At 46.8% G+C, this 20248-nt stretch overlaps 1 protein-coding gene across 1 annotated transcript; it reads right to left on the minus strand.

Moving 5' to 3' along the window:
- Positions 1 to 5151: 5151 nt before the first annotated feature.
- On the minus strand, positions 5152 to 6375 carry LOC121986507 (F-box/kelch-repeat protein At3g61590-like). Its single transcript, XM_042540476.1, has one exon. The coding sequence runs from the start codon at positions 6373 to 6375 to the stop codon at positions 5152 to 5154; it is 1224 nt and encodes a 407-aa protein (XP_042396410.1).
- Between the last annotated feature and the right edge of the window lie 13873 nt (positions 6376 to 20248).

Consider the following 20248-nt stretch of genomic DNA (forward strand, 5'->3'; position numbering starts at 1 on the left):
AGCATATCATAAAAACATAACATGATAACATGAAGTGCACATTATATAGAATCTCATAAAAACATAACATGATAACATGAAGTGCACATATCAATTAACATGGTGACATAAAAATTCATATCATATCATAAGAGTCAACATCATGCATGATTAAGGTGTTGAAACTTCTTACAAGCCCTAAATCATGCTTGGCCGAAACATATAAACATACATCATAGATTTTCAAACAACATGGAGACATGAAATCAACTACCTAAGTCCTCATAATCATTCATCATAACATGTAAGACCTTAGGAACCCTAGATAGCTTCTTAACCTCATTCTTCTTATCTTGGCCGAATCATGAAACCATGTTTTAAATTTTCCTTTAATCAATTTAAAGTATGAAACTTTTGCAACCTACATAGCATAGCAAGTGAGTCCTTTGGTAACCATAAGTGAGGTTCTAACTCTAATATTCAACCTTGGCCGAAACCTCAAGGTGGTATTTCTAGGTTTTTCATGCAACATAAGCCATGAAAATTTAACCAAACATTGCATAGGAAATCATACATCATGAGGAAGCATAAAACAAGTATAGTTTAGGTCTACAACTTTCTCTAAGCCTCTAATTCAACCTTGGCCGAAACCTAAAGATAAGGTTTCTAGGTTTTTCATGCAACTTAAGACATGGAAATTCAATCTAATATTGTATAGAAAATCATACATCATGAGGAAGCATAAAACAAGTATAGTTTAGGTCTACAACTTTCTCTAAGCCCCTAATTCAACCTTGGCCGAAACCTAAAGGTAAGGTTTCTAGGTTTTTCATGCGACTTAAGACATGGAAATTCAATCTAACATTGTATAGAAAATCATACATCATGAGGAAGCATAAACAAGTATAGTTTAGGTCTACAACTTTCTCTAAGCCCCTAATTCAACCTTGGCCGAAACCTAAGGTAAGGTTTCTAGGTTTTTCATGCAACTTAAGACATGGAAATTCAATCTAACATTGTATAGAAAATCATACATCATGAGGAAGCATAAACAAGTATAGTTAGATTTCAAAACCTTGCCCTAGACCTTGTGTTCATCCTTGGCCGAAACCTAAGGTAAGATTCTAGGTTTTGTTTATACATCATGTAGCATGAAAACTTAACTAACAACATATAATAGATCATGTATCATGAAGGAGCATAAACAAGCATATTTAGATTTCAAAACCTTGTTCTAAACCTTATGTTCATCCTTGGCCGAAACCTAAGGTAAGATTCTAGATTTTGTTTATACAACATGTAGCATGAAAACTTAACTAACAACATGTAATAGATCATGTATCATGAAGGAGCATAAACAAGCATGTTTAGATTTCAAAACCTTGCTCTAAACCTTATGTTCATCCTTGGCCGAAACCTAAGGTAAGATTCTAGGTTTTGTTTATACAACATGTAGCATGAAAACTTAACTAACAACATGTAATAGATCATGTATCATGAAGGAGCATAAACAAGCATGTTTAGATTTCAAAACCTTGCTCTAAACCTTATGTTCATCCTTGGCCGAAACCTAAGGTAAGATTCTAGGTTTTGTTTATACAACATGTAGCATGAAAACTTAACTAACAACATGTAATAGATCATGTATCATGAAGGAGTATAAACAAGCATGTTTTCCTTTCAAAAACTTATCATGGCCGAACCCTAAGTCTCTTTTCAAAACATTTTAAGCATAGAAAACGTAGGAGGCTACTTGTACTACAGGTGAGGGTGAATACTTACATCTCTCGCTTAATTCTCTAAGAGAAATAACCTTGGTTGTGAAGCTTTTCCTAGAGAGAAAACCTTTTTGCTTGGTTTGGCAATGGTGAGGAAGAAGGAGCTTGGTTTCGGTGGAGAGGAGGAGGGAGGAGGAAGAGAAGAAAATGAAATTTTCTCTTTCCTTTTCTCCTTTTATTCCAAATGAAAGGAAGAATGAAAAATGAATTTTTCCTTCCCTTTTCTTTTACTCATCCTAAATGAAGGGAGAAAGTAAAACTCTCTTTTCATTGTAAGAAGGAGAAGGAAACTTGGACTTCTCCTTCTTAGTGAAGAGAGCCTTCACTTTCCTTACCTTTAACCATAATTTCCCTCTTTTCATATTAGCACACCCTTGTTGGGGCTACTAGTTATAACATGGAACCACTTATTAAGAGGTCCAAGGTTCAATCATTGGTTCTTTTTATATATATATTTTTTAAAGAAGAATTCACGTGAAACCTATTTAATCATGCATAAATTCATGTAAAATTTCTAGGGCTCTAAATATTTTTCATGAAAATATTCTCGTCGAATTTAAATTCAGTAGTTAAATTTAACTATAGAAATTTAAAATTTATTTATATTTTAACGACTGAATTTAAATTAGCGATAGAATATAATTTATTGATAACTAATTTAGTAACAGAATCAAAATTAGTCGCTAAATATATTTAGCTACCGATTAGAGATTGAAATATCAATCGCTAAACTTTTGATCATTAATTTTAGTGATCATTTTAATTAGATCACTAAAATTAATGACCAAATATAAAATATCAGTTGTTAAAATTAGCGACTGAATATAATTTATCAAACGCTAATTTAGTGACCGAATTTAAATTCAGTCTCTAGCATTAGTAACCGATATTAATTCGGTCAATAAAATTAGCAATAAAAATTTTAAATTTGTCTCAATTTTAACAACCGAATACAATTTGCTAGTCGCTAATTTAGCGAACAAATCAAAATTAGTTGCTAAAATTAGCGAACGATATTAATTTGATTGCTAAAATTAGCAATAATTCTATTGCTAAAATTAGCGATAGATATTAATGATCATATTTAATTTGAGTTACTATTTAACAATCAAATTTTATTTTGATGGTAAGTCTATGGTTAATTCACAGCTTTCCAGTATGGTAGCAAAAGATGAATACGTTCGCCCCGAGAGCCTCCGCCAATTTATTACAGGGTCAACACGGAAGAGGTAAATCACGGACGACTACTAGCCTTTGAAATAGTGATTAGCACATAAGAGAGACATTTATCTCAGTTTTACCGAGATTTAAATTTTATACCTCATGATGACAATTCCTCATAGACTAGCTACTAAATCGTCCTGAGGGGACCACAACTTTCTAGCAGACACGAAGAGGAGGGGTGTGGTACTAATCGGAGGAAACGAATGACGGGTGGCTGGTGTGCATGATGTGGCGTTGTTTGGAGTGTGGGGAGAAAAAACGTAGGGAATTAGAAAATCGAACTTTATATAAATTTTCTAGCTTATTTGTTTTAAATCATTGAATATAAATTAACTAAAATAAATTTAAAAAATTAGAAAATAAATATTGAAGATATAGAAACATTTCAGATAAAAATTTAGTATTTAATAATTTCGGGTTTTTTAAGGTTAGATTTTTTGGTCCTTAATCCCTGATCTCTTTATTAATTTACACGTCGGATAGTAGTCAAAATCCGACTAAAATTGGCTACGATCTTTCCTAGATTCACCTTCCCAATTAAGTTATAGTTTTGAATTGAGTCAGCGGTCGGAGGCCACCGGGCCATGATTTGACGTGCAAATTTATCCGTTGGATCATGATCCAACGTGCAAATTATGAAAGAGACCAAAAGAAACTAAAAATTACTGAGAGAAGATATGACCTGGTTTTTTGTTTATCAAATCCTATGCGTACCTATAAAAGTATTCTTATAGAATATAATTTCATTTTTCTCTTTAAGTTACCACTCCCATTTATTTTTTTTTTTAAAAAATGCCCTACGCTAGCACTAATGAGGATTTTTAAACTCTTGATTTTGTCATTCTCCGTAGGATTATAATCCTATTGAAAATGATGAATAGAATCACACTTTTAATACAGTCTCACCCAATATGAAACTAATATCTCTAGGCACGTGCTTTTTACTTTCAAGAAATATTAACAAATTGAAAGATCCTGAAAAAAAAATCTCTCAATATCACCTTCTATAATTTTTCTATTTATAATTGAAGTGATTCTAGTGAGTTTATGCACTCCAATGATTATGTTTTAAACTCATTATGATTTCTTTTAACTCTCACTAATAACTTTAAAAAAATTTAAATTAGAAAATTTAAGTATGTCACTGACATGAAAAAGAATGCTAAATGTTTAAACCTAATTTAATAAATTTAGGCTCATCAATAACTTTTGATCGGAACTTATTGGTGACTAAAAATAATATCAATTTTTTTTAACATAGTTAGATTTAAGAGAGTACAAGAGGGAGGATGGTGTTGATGACTATGTATGGAATTGTTTTAGCTCTCATACATAACTTAAAATGTTTTGAAATTAAGAAATATGTGCATTGTTAAACTTACGAGAGTACCATAAGAGAATATTTTATATTTAAAGTGATTCTAATGAATCTATAATCATTAATAACTTTTGACTAGTGTAAAATCAATATCTAAGAACTCTTGTAAAATAACTTCTTAAGAACTTTGATTGGTATCAAAAGCATCTTTATAAAATTAAATAAATTCAAATTGATGGGTTAAATAAAATAAATTTTCATAGTTCAATAAGAAATTTTCAAAAAGAACTAAGATAAAAAAGTGATTAAAAGATGGCAGGACCGTAATATGGAAATTTCTCCCTTACTAAAACTAAAAGGAACTAAAACTAAAATGATATAAGATTTGGTTGTTACTAATCCGGCTTTTTATCCCAAAGTAAACTTTCATCTGATTAGTCAGTTTAAACCTCTTAAAGTCCATAAACAGTCTTCAATTTAGCCATAATTAATTTTTCATGAGATGACAAAGATGCGCAATACTACGCACCGCCCCAGTCTCTTGGGGTAGTACGGTGATTAAAACATGGTGTGTTACGTCTGAGTATATCTTTCCTTTGTCTTGACCATCTGCAATGATTAGTAGCCACTTATGATTACTGCCTCCATGTTGGCCTAGAAATAGATTGACGAGGCTCTAGGATGAACGAATCGTCTTTTGTCATATGTAATTCAGCTTATTGGTTACTCTATCTCATACACAGACGATCAAAATCTTAGCAGACAATAAAATTTCTTAAACAAAACAAGATGAAGCTAAAAAAATTTTTTTTGTCGAGTGGTAAATTAAATGAAGCAGTAGAGAGATCAAGATCAAGAGGAGACGTCGAGTCTCGGTTCGAAGCAGAAGCCGCAGTAGAATAGGGACTCCGGTCTGTTGCAGAAGTCCAACTGCTCAAGGTAGGGGTGGCTCGACCATTTCCACACCTTCTGCCTCATGTCGAAGGTCAGTGGCACCGACCACATTGAGGCGTGCATGAAGAGGAAGTCGCCGACGCCGCAACACCAGATTAAATACTTGCAGCGTAAATCCTTGTACATGGAGATGGGCATTTGAGCCACTTCCCGCCATGTCTTATCCTCGAGTTCCAAAATCACCACTCCCTCGTGCGCCCCGTAGTCTTTCATGGCGACCATGACCAATTTGTTCGACAAGTTGATCAACCCAGTACAGATAAGAGGGTATGGCGCAGGAATAGATTCTTGAAGCAAAGACTGAATGCTAGAGGGCGGCTTCATGAGGTTGAACGCTATTAAGTGGGGGGTGGTCAGATCCTGATGGCTCATGAAGTAGTAGAGCACGCCGTCGCATATGACGGCCTCGTAGCTGCCTATCCAGAGGCCGAGGTCTTGGGCGAAGGGAGTGACCCACGATTTCGTCGTCGATTGGTACACGTGGACCGATAAGTGCCATTGCTTGGACTTCCCTGGCAATTGCGGGGTGCGGGAGCACTTGGCGACGACCACGGTGTAGCCGCGCGTGCGGCGGTCGAACGACAAGGCGAGCGCATTGTAGTGGGGGAAAGAGCAGGCGGGGACTTGAGGAAGCTGCTTCCAGTCTCTCTTGATGGGATTGCCGACCAATAAGCGGCTCCCGTCATTGGGGTTCATTAAGCAGACCAGGCCGCAGGAGGAGGATGTGCACCAGATGCCCTTTTCTAAGCGGGGGAAGTCGAAGTTGCACCACCGGAGGAGACAAGGGTCGTACACGATGCCTGAGAAGGCACAGTCGTTAAAGCAGGATCTGAAGAACAATGACTTCTGTGGCGCCATCATCTCCCACGACATCGGGGGGCAGGAGTGAACCACCTCATACCACCGTTTGCACACGATGCTCGATTTGATGATGTTGGCGATGGGCAACAAGGAGAGCACCTTCTGCAGGAGTTCGTCAGGTAGAATGGCGTCCCACGACAACAATGTTCCCTTGTCGTCTCCTTCTTCTTCCTCCTCCTCGCCGACACTATCTCTTGGCATCGTCCTGATCTCTGCACCCTCGTGGGAATGGGATAACTCTCCTTTATTCCGAGACTCCATGTAGAAGATAAGACCGTGGACTTGTACCCGGTAAAAAAATAAAAAACCTCACTGAATCAACAGCAGAAAAAAATAAATAATCTTAAATTTCTGTGTCGGAAAGATACAAAACCTAATAGTAGTCGCGACCTTTTGTCCATCAATCTCTTCTTCTGGCCTTTGAATAAGCCGTTCCCACCTTAAGAAATTGTAGATATATTATTACTTTGTTTTGATTAATATATAAGGTTAGGACGTGTTCCTCTTTTTATAAAATTTAATAAGTAAAAAAGGTAATATATAATTAATATAGGAAAATAGAAAAGATCCATATATATAAGATATTTTTTTAATATCCTAATTTTTTTCCTTTTAATCTATAGAAACAAAATTTAATAATTGAAACATAAAAATTATATTAGAAAGCGAATAATTTCTTTCTAAAAAAAATTAATATGAATAAAGAAATACATTGACATAAAAAAATAATGATCAAACAATAAACTAGCAATTAATTCATTAAAAAGTGGTCTTCTTCACAACTATATATGCTACTTTGCACTGGATCAAATAAGAATTATACTGACATCAAAACAACAATAACCCAAGAAATAAAATAGCAACAGTTGTACGGTCCGGCCTGTGATATAGTATAGGAGATTTTTCTCTTTAATAAAAAACGCGCTTAAGAATGTTGTCTAATTAAAAAGCAGGCTTAAAAATGTTGTCTATCTAGATGAGTTTGAGTTTTTATAAATACTTTCTAATTTATCTTAATAGTCATTAGAAAGAAATTTTTTATTTCTAATTTATCTTAATAGTCATTAGAAAGAAATTTTTTATTAATAATCATCAGAATTAATCAATTCAAGATATCTATATTAAAAAATAATAACAACTGAGAATACCCTCCACTTACAATTACTTTATCTTTCAATGGAGGAAAATAAAAATTAGTTAAGTCATCAAATTTTTTTAATCGGTAGAATTTTGTATAAAAGATGTTTTATTTTATTAAAATTATTAGGATTTTATAGGAAATTTATTTTCTACCAACTAATTCTAAGATAACTAGTTTGACTCTATCAAATTTCTAATGATCATAAGAATAAATCAAGAATTTGTGAGGTCCCCGATCCTCTGAATTTATTCCTCAGTATTTGACATAGTCGATTTTAGTTGACTGTTGGGACTTCTGGGAGATTGTTGTCGAGAGGAAGCAAACTGATTTGTTATCATCGAGGTTAGTGTTCGACACTATCTTCGTAAAATGATATTGCTCCGTTACGGTGCTCACGGATAGCAGTTGATCCTGTCCGAGCGCTGAGTCGATGGACGCTGGGGACGTGGCGCTCTCCTCTATCTCCGACCAGCTGAACGGATCTCCGGCGAACCTGCAAGGAAGTCGAGCCGGGAAGGGGTTCCCGGCGATGACCCTCCGACGCTCAAGTCAGGCAAGAGGAAAACGATGAAGTGACTCCAAAGATGAGAGATCGTGTACCTCCGGTGAAATTTGTGGGCTCTTATATAGAGCTCTAGGGAGGCTTATGCACACTTGTCGAGGCGTATACGTGTCCTTTACCATACCTCAGTATGGGCTTACCAGAGGAGCATGCCTGACACCATACTGCTACAGTCCGAGCACCTCTCTGATGGGACAACAGAACCTTCCGTCGTAGGATTTTGCGTATGGCCTGGTCGTCGAATATGCCTGTTGTCAGAAGATGATGTTCCCTAATGTCCCCTTGTCTTTGTCTCTTTTTTCCCCGAGCCGAGCGTCCAGCCGCTCGGCAGGCACATCACTTCCGACCGGGCGTAGGTATCGGTCCGACCGGGAATCTTCCGGGTCGCGTGCTCGGCTAAGACTATTCCTTCACAGCATTGCTGCTTTACGCCTCGGCCGAGCGGGCTACCCGCTCGGCTTGGCGACCCTGTTCACCATGAGCGTCGGAAACCCAACTCCCCGTCGGGTTGTCTTTGATTCCGCCCAGACCCGTTCGGCCGGTTGGCCCGACCCTTCTCCGATCGTCTGGACCTCATGCTGACCCTTTTGACTTCTGACCTCTACGTGTCATTGGCTCCCCACAAAGGGGGTCCCCCGTCCTTACTGCCGGATCACTTGCCTCCCCTTCAAGTCTAGTCGAAGGAGGCGATTAGTCCGACTGACTGGACCGCCAGTCACGCCGAGCAGCGTCTCTGTGAAACTATCCTCCGCTCGACCCCCACGGGGGTAGCTATGACCTTAGTCAACGCCAACATTCCTCGGATCTCTTCGAAATTTGCGCCAATCTTCGACATTAAGGCCGGGCATGCGCTCTGTGACTCGTGAAGGTGCTCATTAAATGCACTCCAGTGGCCGAATGCCACGTGGTGCTGCTGCCATCATTGTACGATGGCGGCGTCGCGGGCGACGAGACCGAGGCGGTTTGAAACGGACGGCCCGATAGAGTCCTTGGTTTTTGCGACATGCATCCGACGGCTGAGGCCATTCGGGCCCAACCCTATAAAGCTTCTGCCTTCTTCCTCTGCCGCATTCCTTCTTTCGCGTGCCCAGAAGTTTTCCCTGCCATTCCTGCTCCGGTGATCCTGCTGCTACTTCTTCCGGTGACCTTTCGCATTCTTCCTTCGATCTTTGTCTGCTTTCGTAAGGTCCTTCTGCCATCTTCTTTTCATTTCTTGTTTTTCCTCGTGCTTTTTTCTTCTCTTCGCGTTCTCGTCTTCTGGTTACGATTTGGTCCCCTCTCTTAAGCTTTTTTCCCTTTCGTACATCTCTTGCTCCTTTTCCCACTCGGCTTATGGCCAGCTCTTCTCAAACTCAAGACCCATGCCTCGGCCCGTGGTATACCACCATGGAGTCGCGCTTCGATCGGCGCGACGTCGATATTCTGATAGATAATTTTGACATCCCCTCTAACTTTGAACTTATCTTACCCTCCCCCTCCGCTCGGCTACACAAACCGCCGCGCGGAGCAATCTGTTTTTTCCGCGACCAGTTCATAGCCGGTCTGCGCTTTCCTCTTCATCCCTTTATCGTAGAAGTCTGTAATTTTTTCGGCATTCCGCTCGGAATCTTAGTCCCTAACACCTTCCGCCTTCTATGTGGTGTTGTTGTCTTGTTCAGAATCCACAACATTCCCCTCTGACCGGAGGTCTTCTACTATTTTTATTATCCTAAACAGTCCGAGCTGGGTACTTACATGTTCCAGGCTCAGCCCGATTTAGTCTTCTTTAATAAACTGTCCTCTTCCAATAAACATTGCAAAGAGTACTACTTCTATCTTCGTCTTCCCGAACGGGCCCTTTTCCGAACCCAGTGGCAGGTCGGACCACCAACCTCCCCTGAGCTAAAGAGGTTTAAGACCCGACCGGACTATCTTCACGCTGCCAACATGCTAGCCGGTCTGAAGTTCGACATCAACAAATTCTTACCCGAAGGGGTGATGTACATATTTGGTCTGAGTCCGATCCGGACTCCCCTCCCGAGCAGCTTTGGTAAGAAATTTACTTGTGCATTCGCCTTGATTGCTAACTGATTTTCTCCTTTTTCCTTTGCAGCGGACATTGTCATGGAGTCCGTGATGGCCGGGATTTTGAAGAGGAAAGCGGCGGCGCTCGAGGCCGCAGTGGCCAAGGAGATGGGGCAACTGGGCATTGCTCCGGTCGGCTCACACGAAGGGGAGAGCGAGACCCACGAGGAGTCGGCCGCTCAAGCCTCTCCCCGGGATATGGCAAGAGGCGCTACCCCCAGCAGGGGACCAACAGTCCAGGAGGAAGGCTCCGCTCAGGAGGAAGAGCGCTCTCTCCGACAAAAGAGGCCCCGAACGGAGACGCCACTTCGATCGACCACTTCCGCGGTCCAGCCGTCTGTACGAACCACCGCCGATTCTCGCGGCAAAGCCCCAGCGGTGGAGGCGATCTCGTCCGATCGGACCCTATCCCAACTGGACGCGTCCGCGGACCCCCTCGAGGTCATACCTGTCAGTGCCCTTCCGCCCTCTCACCGCCGAGTCCAACGCTCGGCCATTTTGTCCCAGTTTTCTGCACCAGCCTCCGATCCTTCCCTAGCTTCCGCTCAGACGACTCCTGGTCGGCGCCGTACCATCAGGGTCTCCCTGCATCTCCCCACCGAAGAGTTGATGCCCGAGTCCGATCGGTCAACCGCGCCTGAGCACATGATCACCATGAAGGCGCCCCAAGCCGAGATGTAGGCTGACGCTCGAGCACGTGTCGCGATGATTCCACTCGGCAATCTGGCCAATAGCCATATGCAGCAAGCCACTGGGGTAACTATGTTTTCTTTGGAGTCTTCTACGCGCTTTCTCCGATTGGCTATTAATGATTTTATTTATGTCAGAGATGGGTAGAGGAGATCGCTGTCTCCAATCGTCTAGCCATGGTGGACGAAGAGTTAAAGAGGCTAAGGAGTTCGGGCGGCGCGTCCTCCCAGGGTCCTTCATACGCCGAGCTGCAGAAAGAGCTCAAGAAGACCCAAGATCTGTTGGCGGCTGAGCAAAAGAAGACGGCTGACCAGGCCCATACTCTGGCCGAACTCGAGCGACAGGTCAAATCACTGGACCAAAAAATAAGCCTGACAACCGATCGAAAGAAAACGACTATCGCCGATCTGGAGAAGAAAAATGTCGAGGCCCGGGGCCTGGAGCAACGAGTCAAAGAGCTGATGGAGCAGCTGGATGGCGAGAAGGCGAGCCGCTCGAGTGAAGCCATCAAACATAAGGATGAGCTGAAGAAATTACAAGAGGCTCTTGAAGCTTCCCAAGCTGCCTTCAAGGAGTACCAGGAGGTTGATCCCGGTCGAGTCGCAGCCCTGAGGCTGAAGCACATCCGCTCGACCGAATTTTCAGAAAAAGTGTGCGAGCGGATGTATACTGCCTTTGAGCTTGCCATCACCGCCACGACGGAATATCTGAAGTCCAAGGGTCAGCTCCCTGACTCCGCCAGTATCCCGGCCCAAGACTATGTGGCGCTCCTTAGCACCATCCCTAAGGACCTTTATGATTTTCTGGAAAAGATGTCTTTATGTTATTCGGTCATTCGGCCAAAAACTTCCCTTTTTGTAATTCGGCTGCTCGGCCTTGATTCCTCTAATTTCAATGAAAAATTTATCTGTGTTGTGCAACTTCATTTTTACTTTGCATGCTTATGGGTGATTGGTCGGGGCCTATGACACACAACTCGGCCAACTAGCCCTCCCAAGCGGGCGTAGGTGGTATATGACTCGTCACTACTTTCCCTTGTCGCTCCTCTTCAAGCGTCTTTCGTTCCGGCCGGGGGGTTTATAGTCGCCGGTCCGACTCTCGATATTTAACGTCGGAGCTCGACGGTCTTCCGGCCGGAGGGTTTTATAGTCGCCAGTCCGACTCTTGATATTTAACGTCGGAGCTCGTCGGTCTTCCGGCTGGAGGGTTTATAGTCGCTGGTCCGACTCTCGACATTTAACGTCGGAGCTCGACGGTCTTCCGGACGGAGGGCTTATAGTCGCCGGTCCGACTCTCGATATTTAACGTCGGAGCTCGACGGTCTTCCGGCCGGAGGGTTTATAGTCGCCGGTCCGACTCTCGATATTTAACATCGGAGCTCGACGGTCTTCCGGCCGGAGGGTTTATAGTCGCCGGTCCGACTCTCGATATTTAACGTCGGAGCTCGACGACCTTCCGGCCGGGGGGTTTATAGTCACCGGTCCGACTCTCGATATTTAACGTCGGAGCTCGACGGCCTTCCGGCCGGGGGGTTTATAGTCGCCGGTCCGACTCTCGATATTTAACGTCGGAGCTCGACGGTCTTCCGACCGGGGGGTTTATAGTCGCCGGTCCGACTCTCGATATTTAACGTCGGAGCGCGACGCCTTCCGGCCGGGGGGTTTATAGTCGTCGGTCCGACTCTCGATATTTAACGTCGGAGCTCGACGGTCTTTCGGCCGGGGGGTTTATAGTTACCGATCCGACTCTCGATATTTAATGTCGGAGCTCGACGGTCTTCCGGCCAGAGGGTTTATAGTCGCCGGTCCGACTCTCGATATTTAACGTCGGAGCTCGACGACCTTCCAGGCTAATTTCAACACGGATGATATACGCCCTGCCGAGCGGCACGGGGTCTTTGTGTAGTCGGTCGTTCGGCGAATAATACCAAATGCGTTTTATCACTTTGCTTCCTGCATTAAAAGGACATAGGCGACCAAGACATACATACAATGAATTACATCGGCGCACCTCTCACCCAGCTCGGTACGGCTGGAGATAATTTGTGCTCCATGGTCGATCCAACTACCGCCCGTCTTCATCCTCCAAATAATAGGCACCCGAGCGGAGCTTTTCGATGACTTTGAAGGGGCCCGCCCAAAGAGCCTCCAGCTTGCCAACGTCCCCGACAGGCTTTACTTTCTTCCACACTAGGTCGCCGACCTAGAATGCTCTAGGGATCATGTGCCGATTGTAGTTCTGCTTCATTCTCTGCCGGTACGCCATCAGCCGGACGGACGCCTTGGCTCGCTCTTCGTCGATCAAGTCCAACTCCATCTTCCTCCGCTCGGCATTGTCATCATCATAGTTCTGGATCCGGACGGACTCTACGCCGACTTCAACTGGGATAACTGCTTCGCCGCTGTACACTAAATGGAATGGCGTGACGCCCGTTCCCTCCTTTGGGGTCGTGCGAATAGCCCATAGGACGCCCGACAGCTCGTCCACTCAGCTTCCTCCTATGTGGTTAAGTCGAGCCCAAAGAATTCTGAGGATTTCTCGGTTGGTTACTTCAGCTTGACTGTTGCTCTGGGGATACGCCACGGAAGTAAAGTGTTGTTCGATGCCATAACTTTTGCACCATTCTTTGAGCTGCTTCTCGACGAACTGTCGCCCGTTATCAGATATGAGCCGGTGAGGAATGCCGAACCGACAGATTATATGCTGCCAGATAAACCTTTTGACCATCTGCTCGGTGATCTTGGCCAGTGGCTCGGCCTCCACCCATTTGGAAAAGTAGTCGACCGCCACTAGTAGAAACTTCCGCTGACCGGTCGCCATAGGGAACAGACCTACGATATCTATTCCCCACTGATCGAACGGACAGGACACTGTAGATGTTTTCATCTCCTCCGCCGGTCGGTGGGAGACATTGTGGTACTTCTGGCAGGAGAGGCACGTCGCGACGGTCTGAGCGGCGTCTGCTTGCAGGGTTGGCCAGAAGTACCCGGCCAGCAGGATCTTCCTAGCCAGCGATCGCCCGCCCGGATGTCCTCCGCACGATCCTTGGTGCACTTCCTGGAGGATGTACTCCGCGTCCTCCGAGCTCACACATTTCAAAAGTGGGCGGGAGAAAGCCTTCTTGTAGAGTTGGTCTCCAACGAGTGTGAACTGGCCGACTCTCCTCCTCAATAGCTGGGCTTCCTCTCGATCGGACGGTGTCGCACCTAAGCGCAGAAACTCCATGATGGCTGTCCTCCAATCGCTCGGGAATGCGAGGCCCTCCATTCGGTCAATGTGCGCCACCAAGGATACTTGCTTAATTGACTGCTGGATGACGACCGGTGATATTGAACTTGCGAGCTTGGCTAACTCATCTGCCGCCTGGTTCTCTGCTCGGGGTATCTTCTGGATAATGACTTCTTTGAAGTGGGTCTTGAGCTTTTTGAAGGCCTCAGTGCAGAGCTTGAGCCGAGCATTGTTAATCTCAAAAGTGCCCGAGAGCTGCTGGGCGGCCAGCTGGGAGTCTAAATGGAGTGTCACCCGACCGGCTCCTACATGTCGGGCTGCCTGCAAGTCGGCTATGAGGGCCTCATACTCCGCTTCATTATTTGTGGCTCTATAGTCCAGCCGGACGGATAGGTGCATCCGTTCTTCTTGGGGAGAGAGTAATAGCACACCAATCCCGCTCCCGAGCCGAGCGGACGATCCGTCCACAAATATTTTCCACATAGCTTCGGGCTCGAGATTTTGCACTTCGGTAACAAAATCTGCTAAGGACTACGCCTTTATCGCCTAACGGGGTTGATACTGAATGTCAAATTCACTTAACTCCGTTGTCCATTTGATGAGCCGTCCGGACGCTTCTGGGTTCAGCAACACTCTTCCCAATGGCCTATTTGTCCGGACGATGATTGTATGTGCTAGGAAATAAGGACGAAGTCTCCGAGCGGCGAGGACCAAAGCAAAAGCTAGCTTCTCGAGCCCAGTGTACCGAGATTCAGCATCTTTTAGAATATGGCTCAAGAAGTACACGGGTTGTTCTTCACCGCTCGTCCTCACTAATGCCGAGCCTACTGTCCGCTCGGTTGATGATAAATAAATACAGAGCGGCTCACCTACAGCTGGCTTGGCTAGCACGGGCAAGGAGTTCAGGTATGTCTTCAGCTCCTCAAACGCCCGATCGCATTCCTCGTCCCAATGAAACTTAGTAGCTTTGCGTAGGATCTTGAGAAAAGGGAGACTCCGGTCGGCAGTCTTAGAGATGAATCTTGACAATGCAGTTATCCGCCCGGTCAGGCGCTGTACTTCCCTCAGATTTCTTGGGGGCGGCATATCTTGCAATACTTTTACCTTGCTGGGATTTGCCTCTATGCCCCGCTCGGTCACTATATAGCCCAAGAAACGCCCACCTTTTGCTCCGAACAAATATTTCTGAGGGTTCAGCTTGACTCCATACTTCCTCAGCGTTTGGAAGGTCTCCTCCATGTCCGTAAAAAGATCAGCCGCTTGGACAGACTTGATGAGAATATCATCTACGTACACTTCTAAATTGCGTCCGATCTGCTCCTTGAATACCTTGTTCATCAAGCGCTGGTAGGTTGCTCCCGTGTTCTTCAGTCCGAATGGGATTACATTGTAACAGTAAGTGTCGTCGGCTGTGATGAAGCTGACCTTCTCTTGATCTTCTCGGGCGAGCGGCACCTGATGGTAGCCCTGATAGGCGTCTAGCATGCATATCAGCTCACACCCGACTATGGAGTCCACCAGTTGATCAATCCGGGACAGAGGGTAGAAATCCTTTGGGCATGCTTTGTTGAGATCCTGGAAATCGATGCAAACCCTCCACTTGTTGCCCGGCTTGGAGACTAGCACTACATTTACGAGCCAGCTCGAGAACTGGACCTCCCTTATATGGCCGGCCTTCAGGTGCTTCTCGACCTCCGCTCGGATGATGGTGTTTTGTTCGGTGCTAAAGTCCCTCTTCCTTTGCTTCACCGGCCGAGCGTCTGGTCGGACGTGAAGCTCATGCTGTGCTATACTTGGCGAAATTCCCGACAGCTCATGCGTCGACCAAATGAAGACGTCGCAGTTTCTCTGGAGACATTTGATCACCTCCTTTTTCTGGCTTGCCTCCAGATCGGCCGCAATGAATGTGGTGGCCTCCGATCGGGTCGGGTGGATCTGCACCTCCTCTTTTTCTTCATAAACCAAAGAGGGTGGCTTTTCGGTTATGGCGTACACCTCGATTCGTGGCATCTTCCGCACGGAATTAGCTTCAGCTCAGACCATTTCGACGTAGCATCGTCGAGCCGCCAGCTGGTCTCCTCGCACTTCTCCAACTTTATCTTCAACCGGGAACTTAATTTTCTGGTAGAAGGTGGAGACGGTCGCTCGGAACTCACTCAGCGCTGGTCGCCCCAGGATAACATTGGATGCTGAGGGAGAGTCGACCACGACGAAGTTGGCAGTCCGCGTCCTTCTAAGCGGCTCTTCTCCCAACGAAATAGCTAGTCGGACCTGTCCGACCGGTAGAACTTCATTGCCCGTAAATCCGTAGAGGGGGGGTTGTCATGGGCAGCAACTCAGCTCGATCAATTTGCAGTTGGTCGAAAGCCTTTTTAAATATAATGTTGACCGAGCTGCCTGTATCGATAAAAATGCGGTGAATAGTATAGTTAGCTATTACCGCTTTGATGATGAGGGCGTCGTCATGTGGCACTTCTACTCCCTTAAGGTCCCTGGGCCCGAAGCTGATTTCGGGCCCGCTCGCCCGTTCTTGACTACAGCCAATCGCATGGATCTTGAGCTGCCTGACACTCGCCTTCCTCGCTCTGTTGGAGTCACCTCCGGTCAGTCTGCCAGCGATGATATTGATTTCGTCCCGGGACGTGTTGCTTCTATTTTCTTCCTCCCGTGCGGATGGCCTAGGCCGCTCCTGAGATACCCGGGGATTATCCCCGTGCCCCTGAGGATGATACCGCTCGGGAGACTTTCTGGATATCCGCCGACCGGCTTCATGGTGTTACTGTCGCCTGTCGGATGATTGCGATCAACGACGGCCACTCCGGGGAGCGGGGTGGGCGATCAGGGGAAGGCTTCGGCAATCTCGTGTGTTATGCGTGTCGGTCCGATGGAACGAGCAAAACATGGGGGTCCATACCTTTTTCTTTAGTTTGGGCCGCTCGGCGGTTACCTCTTGGATGGCGTGGGACCTTGCGTGGTGAGGACGGACTGCTTCGGTTCGTGGTCATCTGGGCGGCGGGTGGCCAGTGAGCGGCTTCCGCTCAGCAGGGGCTAGCCGCTCCCGAACCAGGAGTCAACGGACACTGGGCACATGGCGCTCCCTGCTGGATCCTCGTGAGCTCCGGCGAACCTGCAGCAAAACCGAGCCGGGAGGGGTGCCCCGGCGACGGCCCTCCGACGCTCAAGTTAGGCGAGGAATAACAAAAAGGTGGCCTCAGGATGAAGACTTGCGTACCTCCGGTGAAGAAATGGAGACCTTATATAGACCTCTCGAAGGAGCCTGGGCGCGCCAATCAAAGCAATCACCTGCTTTCGGCCATGCCTAGGTATGAGTCTGTCAGAAGGACCATGCCCAGGTATGGGTCTGTCAGAAAGACGTCCATAAGGCTATACCGCTACTGTACCAACCTCTCCATGATGTGACGGCGAGATCCTCCATCGTGCACTCTTGTGTATGGCGTAATCATCAGACATGCCTTTGCTGACATCCCATATCCTGAGCCAAACGAATAGGCCACTCGGCTAACCCTCGTACCCTCGCCCTTATCCTGGCCGAACGGACCACCATTCGGTTCTCCCGCCTTGGCGTCGGAAACCCAAGCCCATGGCTGGGTTATCTTTGGTTCCGCTCGGACCTACTCAACCACTCGACGCGACCATTAACCGCTTAGTCAGCCCTTCATCTGTCTTCAAGCTGAGACCCTTTAGGAAGTGGATCCCCCAATCTTACCGCCGGATCACTTGCCTTCCCTTCAAGTCTAGTCGAAGGAGGTAGTGAGTCCGACTGACTGGACTATGTGTCCGAGCGGGCGGTCGTCACTTTACCGTCGCTTATAATATCCCTTGAGCCGTTCGGACCTCATGCCAAATTCAGCCGCTCGGCTCTTCATTTTGGTTGTCTTGTCACTCAACGGGGACGTTTGCTTGTTTAAATCTTCTCGAAAATCACGCAAATCCTCTTCATTAAGATGAAGCATGCGCGGTATGGGCGCCTTAATTGCGCTTGGTGACAGAGCGCCACGTGGCTCTCCTTGCGTGGCGGTGATGATCCGTACGATGGGACGCCGATTACTTTGAAATGGACGGTTAGATGATGACCTCGTCTCTCGTGACCTGCATCCTCCGTCTCCTTCCTTGCCGCATATTCGCTTGCGGGTTGTCCCTCTGCCTTTTCTGCTGCCGCGACCTCCGACGATCCAGTTCCTGTTTTTCGGCGGCTACCATCCCACCGGTGATCTTTTCCGCCCGCTTCCTTCTCAGTTAGTCTTCTCCCTTCGTTTACAAGGTCTTCCCAACTCGTTTTGCCTCTTTGCTCCCATTCCTTCGGTTTCTTGCTATCTTTTGCTTCTCCGAGAAAGCTCCTCCGAACCCACTGTTGACGTTCATGGCCCTTGGTATCAGACCATGGAGAGTCGATTTGATGAAGAGGGGCTCGGCGTCTTGTTCGGACGTATGGGATCCCTGATGACCATGAAATAATTATAGCCGACCCCATGACCCGCCGATCGGCACCGTTTGTTTCTTTTAGACCAATTCCAGGCGGCCTTAGATTTCCTACCCATCCATTTATTTTGGAGGTTTGTAATTATTTCCGCATCCCGCTCGGCCAACTTGTGCCATTCCTTTAGGCTGCTGAGTGGGGTGGTCATCCTCTTTAAGCTGCACAGTATCTCTCTTGACCCCAAAATATTCCACTTCTTCTTCTACCCCAAACAATCTGAGTTGGGCACTTTTATTTTCCAAAGTAGAATAGGCTTTAAATTTTTGATAATATGCCGACCTCCAACAAGCATTGGAAGGAGTTTTTCTTCTATATCCGACTTCCCGAGCGGCCACCCTTCGAACCAAATGGCATCACTGTGTCGACTCAGGAGCTCTCAAAATTCGTAGCAATCCGCCTACCTTCATGCGGTTAATCGTTGTCCGTCAGCAGACAAGATCGACCAGTTGCTTCTCAAGGTGTTGTATATTTTGGGTTATCTCCGTTCGCCAATCTCCCCTACCGCATGGGTAAAGACTCTTTACTCCCTTAGCCTTTTTGTCTAACTGATTTTAATTTCTTCCACCGCAGCTGAAGTCATGTGGCGCTCCAAGGCTACCGCCAATCTGAAGGTCGTGGAAATTGAGGCGGCTACAAAAAGAGCTCGCCGAGCTGGGTCTCATCCCAGCCGCCCGGCGGGGGGGCGCAGTCCGCCCCTGAAACAGAAGCTGCCCCATCCGCTTCAACGGAGGTTGAGGCGGATCCTGTTTCCTCGGCCCCCGCCGAGCTGGGAGTCCCTCAGGTCGGGGATCCACCACTGGAAGTTCGGCGAAAACATCGAAGAGACTCCAGCCTTCCGCCGACCCAGGAAGGCGAGCCACAGGCGCCGATCAGGGTCGCTTCGCCAGATCACACGCCGTCGCGGATCGGGACCCCAGTGACCTCACCCACCGCACAGCCCTCTGGCACTCCTCCACGGACTCGTCGTCGCTTACGACGGTTGGGCGAAACTTCCACTATAGGGGAGTCCTCGTGTCATGCGACCGCGGCTGAAGAAGCGCCGGCCGGCCACCCGACCATCAAGACCACCCTCCGATTCCCATCGGAGGAATATCTATTGTCCGCCGATCGGCCATCGAGCCCCGTCCACGAAATAACCCTGATGGGTCCGCTTGTCAAGCTCTTCGAGGACGCCCAGATTCAGGTGGCCCTCATGACGCCCAAGCAGCTGGGCGATAACAACATGCAGCAGGCCACTCAGGTACGTTCATTTTTCTTCCCGTGCCATGCTACCGTTTGGCTCCTGATTTTATTATTTCCCTTATAGCGTTGGGCTGAGCAAATCGCCACTAGCCATCGGCTAGCCGAGTTGGAGGATCTCCTGGAAAAACTCCAAGTGTCGGGAGGTCCAACGGCCGAGCGGGAGAAACAAGCCCTCGAGGCCGAACAGAAGAAGTCCGTCGACCTGTCTACAGAGGTGGCTCGGCTAGAGGGCCAAGTCAAGAAGCGCGAGGCGGATGCCAAACGCGCTACTGCCCGGAAGAAGCGAGCGATAGCTGAGATGTCCGTGCGCTAGATCAGCGATCCCGGGATCTGGAGGCTCAGTGAACGCCGAGCGGGAGGTCCGTTCAGCTGAACGCACAAAGGCTGAGATGGACTTGAAGGCGGTCCAAGATTCCTTAACCGCCTCCCGGCGGTGCTCAAAAATATAAGGAGGGAGAGCCGAGTCGCTTAGCGAGCGCGCCAAGAATACCTCCGCTCGGAACGGTTCGGCGCAAAATTCGGCGACAACGTCTCCTCAACTTTCGCCGAGGCGGTCAAGGTCACCATGGCGTACTTGAAGAAGGGTGGCCACCTTCCTACGGGAATGCATATTCCGCCTCCGACCTGGCGGCCATGATAGATGATATCCCGGACGCCTTTTTAATTTTGAGGACCCGGAGTGAGGCGAGCTCTTCTAAGTACTTTCTGA

Source organism: Zingiber officinale, chromosome 5B (genome assembly GCF_018446385.1).
Source record: "Zingiber officinale cultivar Zhangliang chromosome 5B, Zo_v1.1, whole genome shotgun sequence".
Taxonomy (NCBI): domain Eukaryota; kingdom Viridiplantae; phylum Streptophyta; class Magnoliopsida; order Zingiberales; family Zingiberaceae; genus Zingiber; species Zingiber officinale.

Bases quoted from the DNA above. Each gene is read 5' to 3' on its own strand.
- LOC121986507 (XM_042540476.1), bottom strand. From the start codon at position 6,375: ATGGAGTCTCGGAATAAAGGAGAGTTATCCCATTCCCACGAGGGTGCA.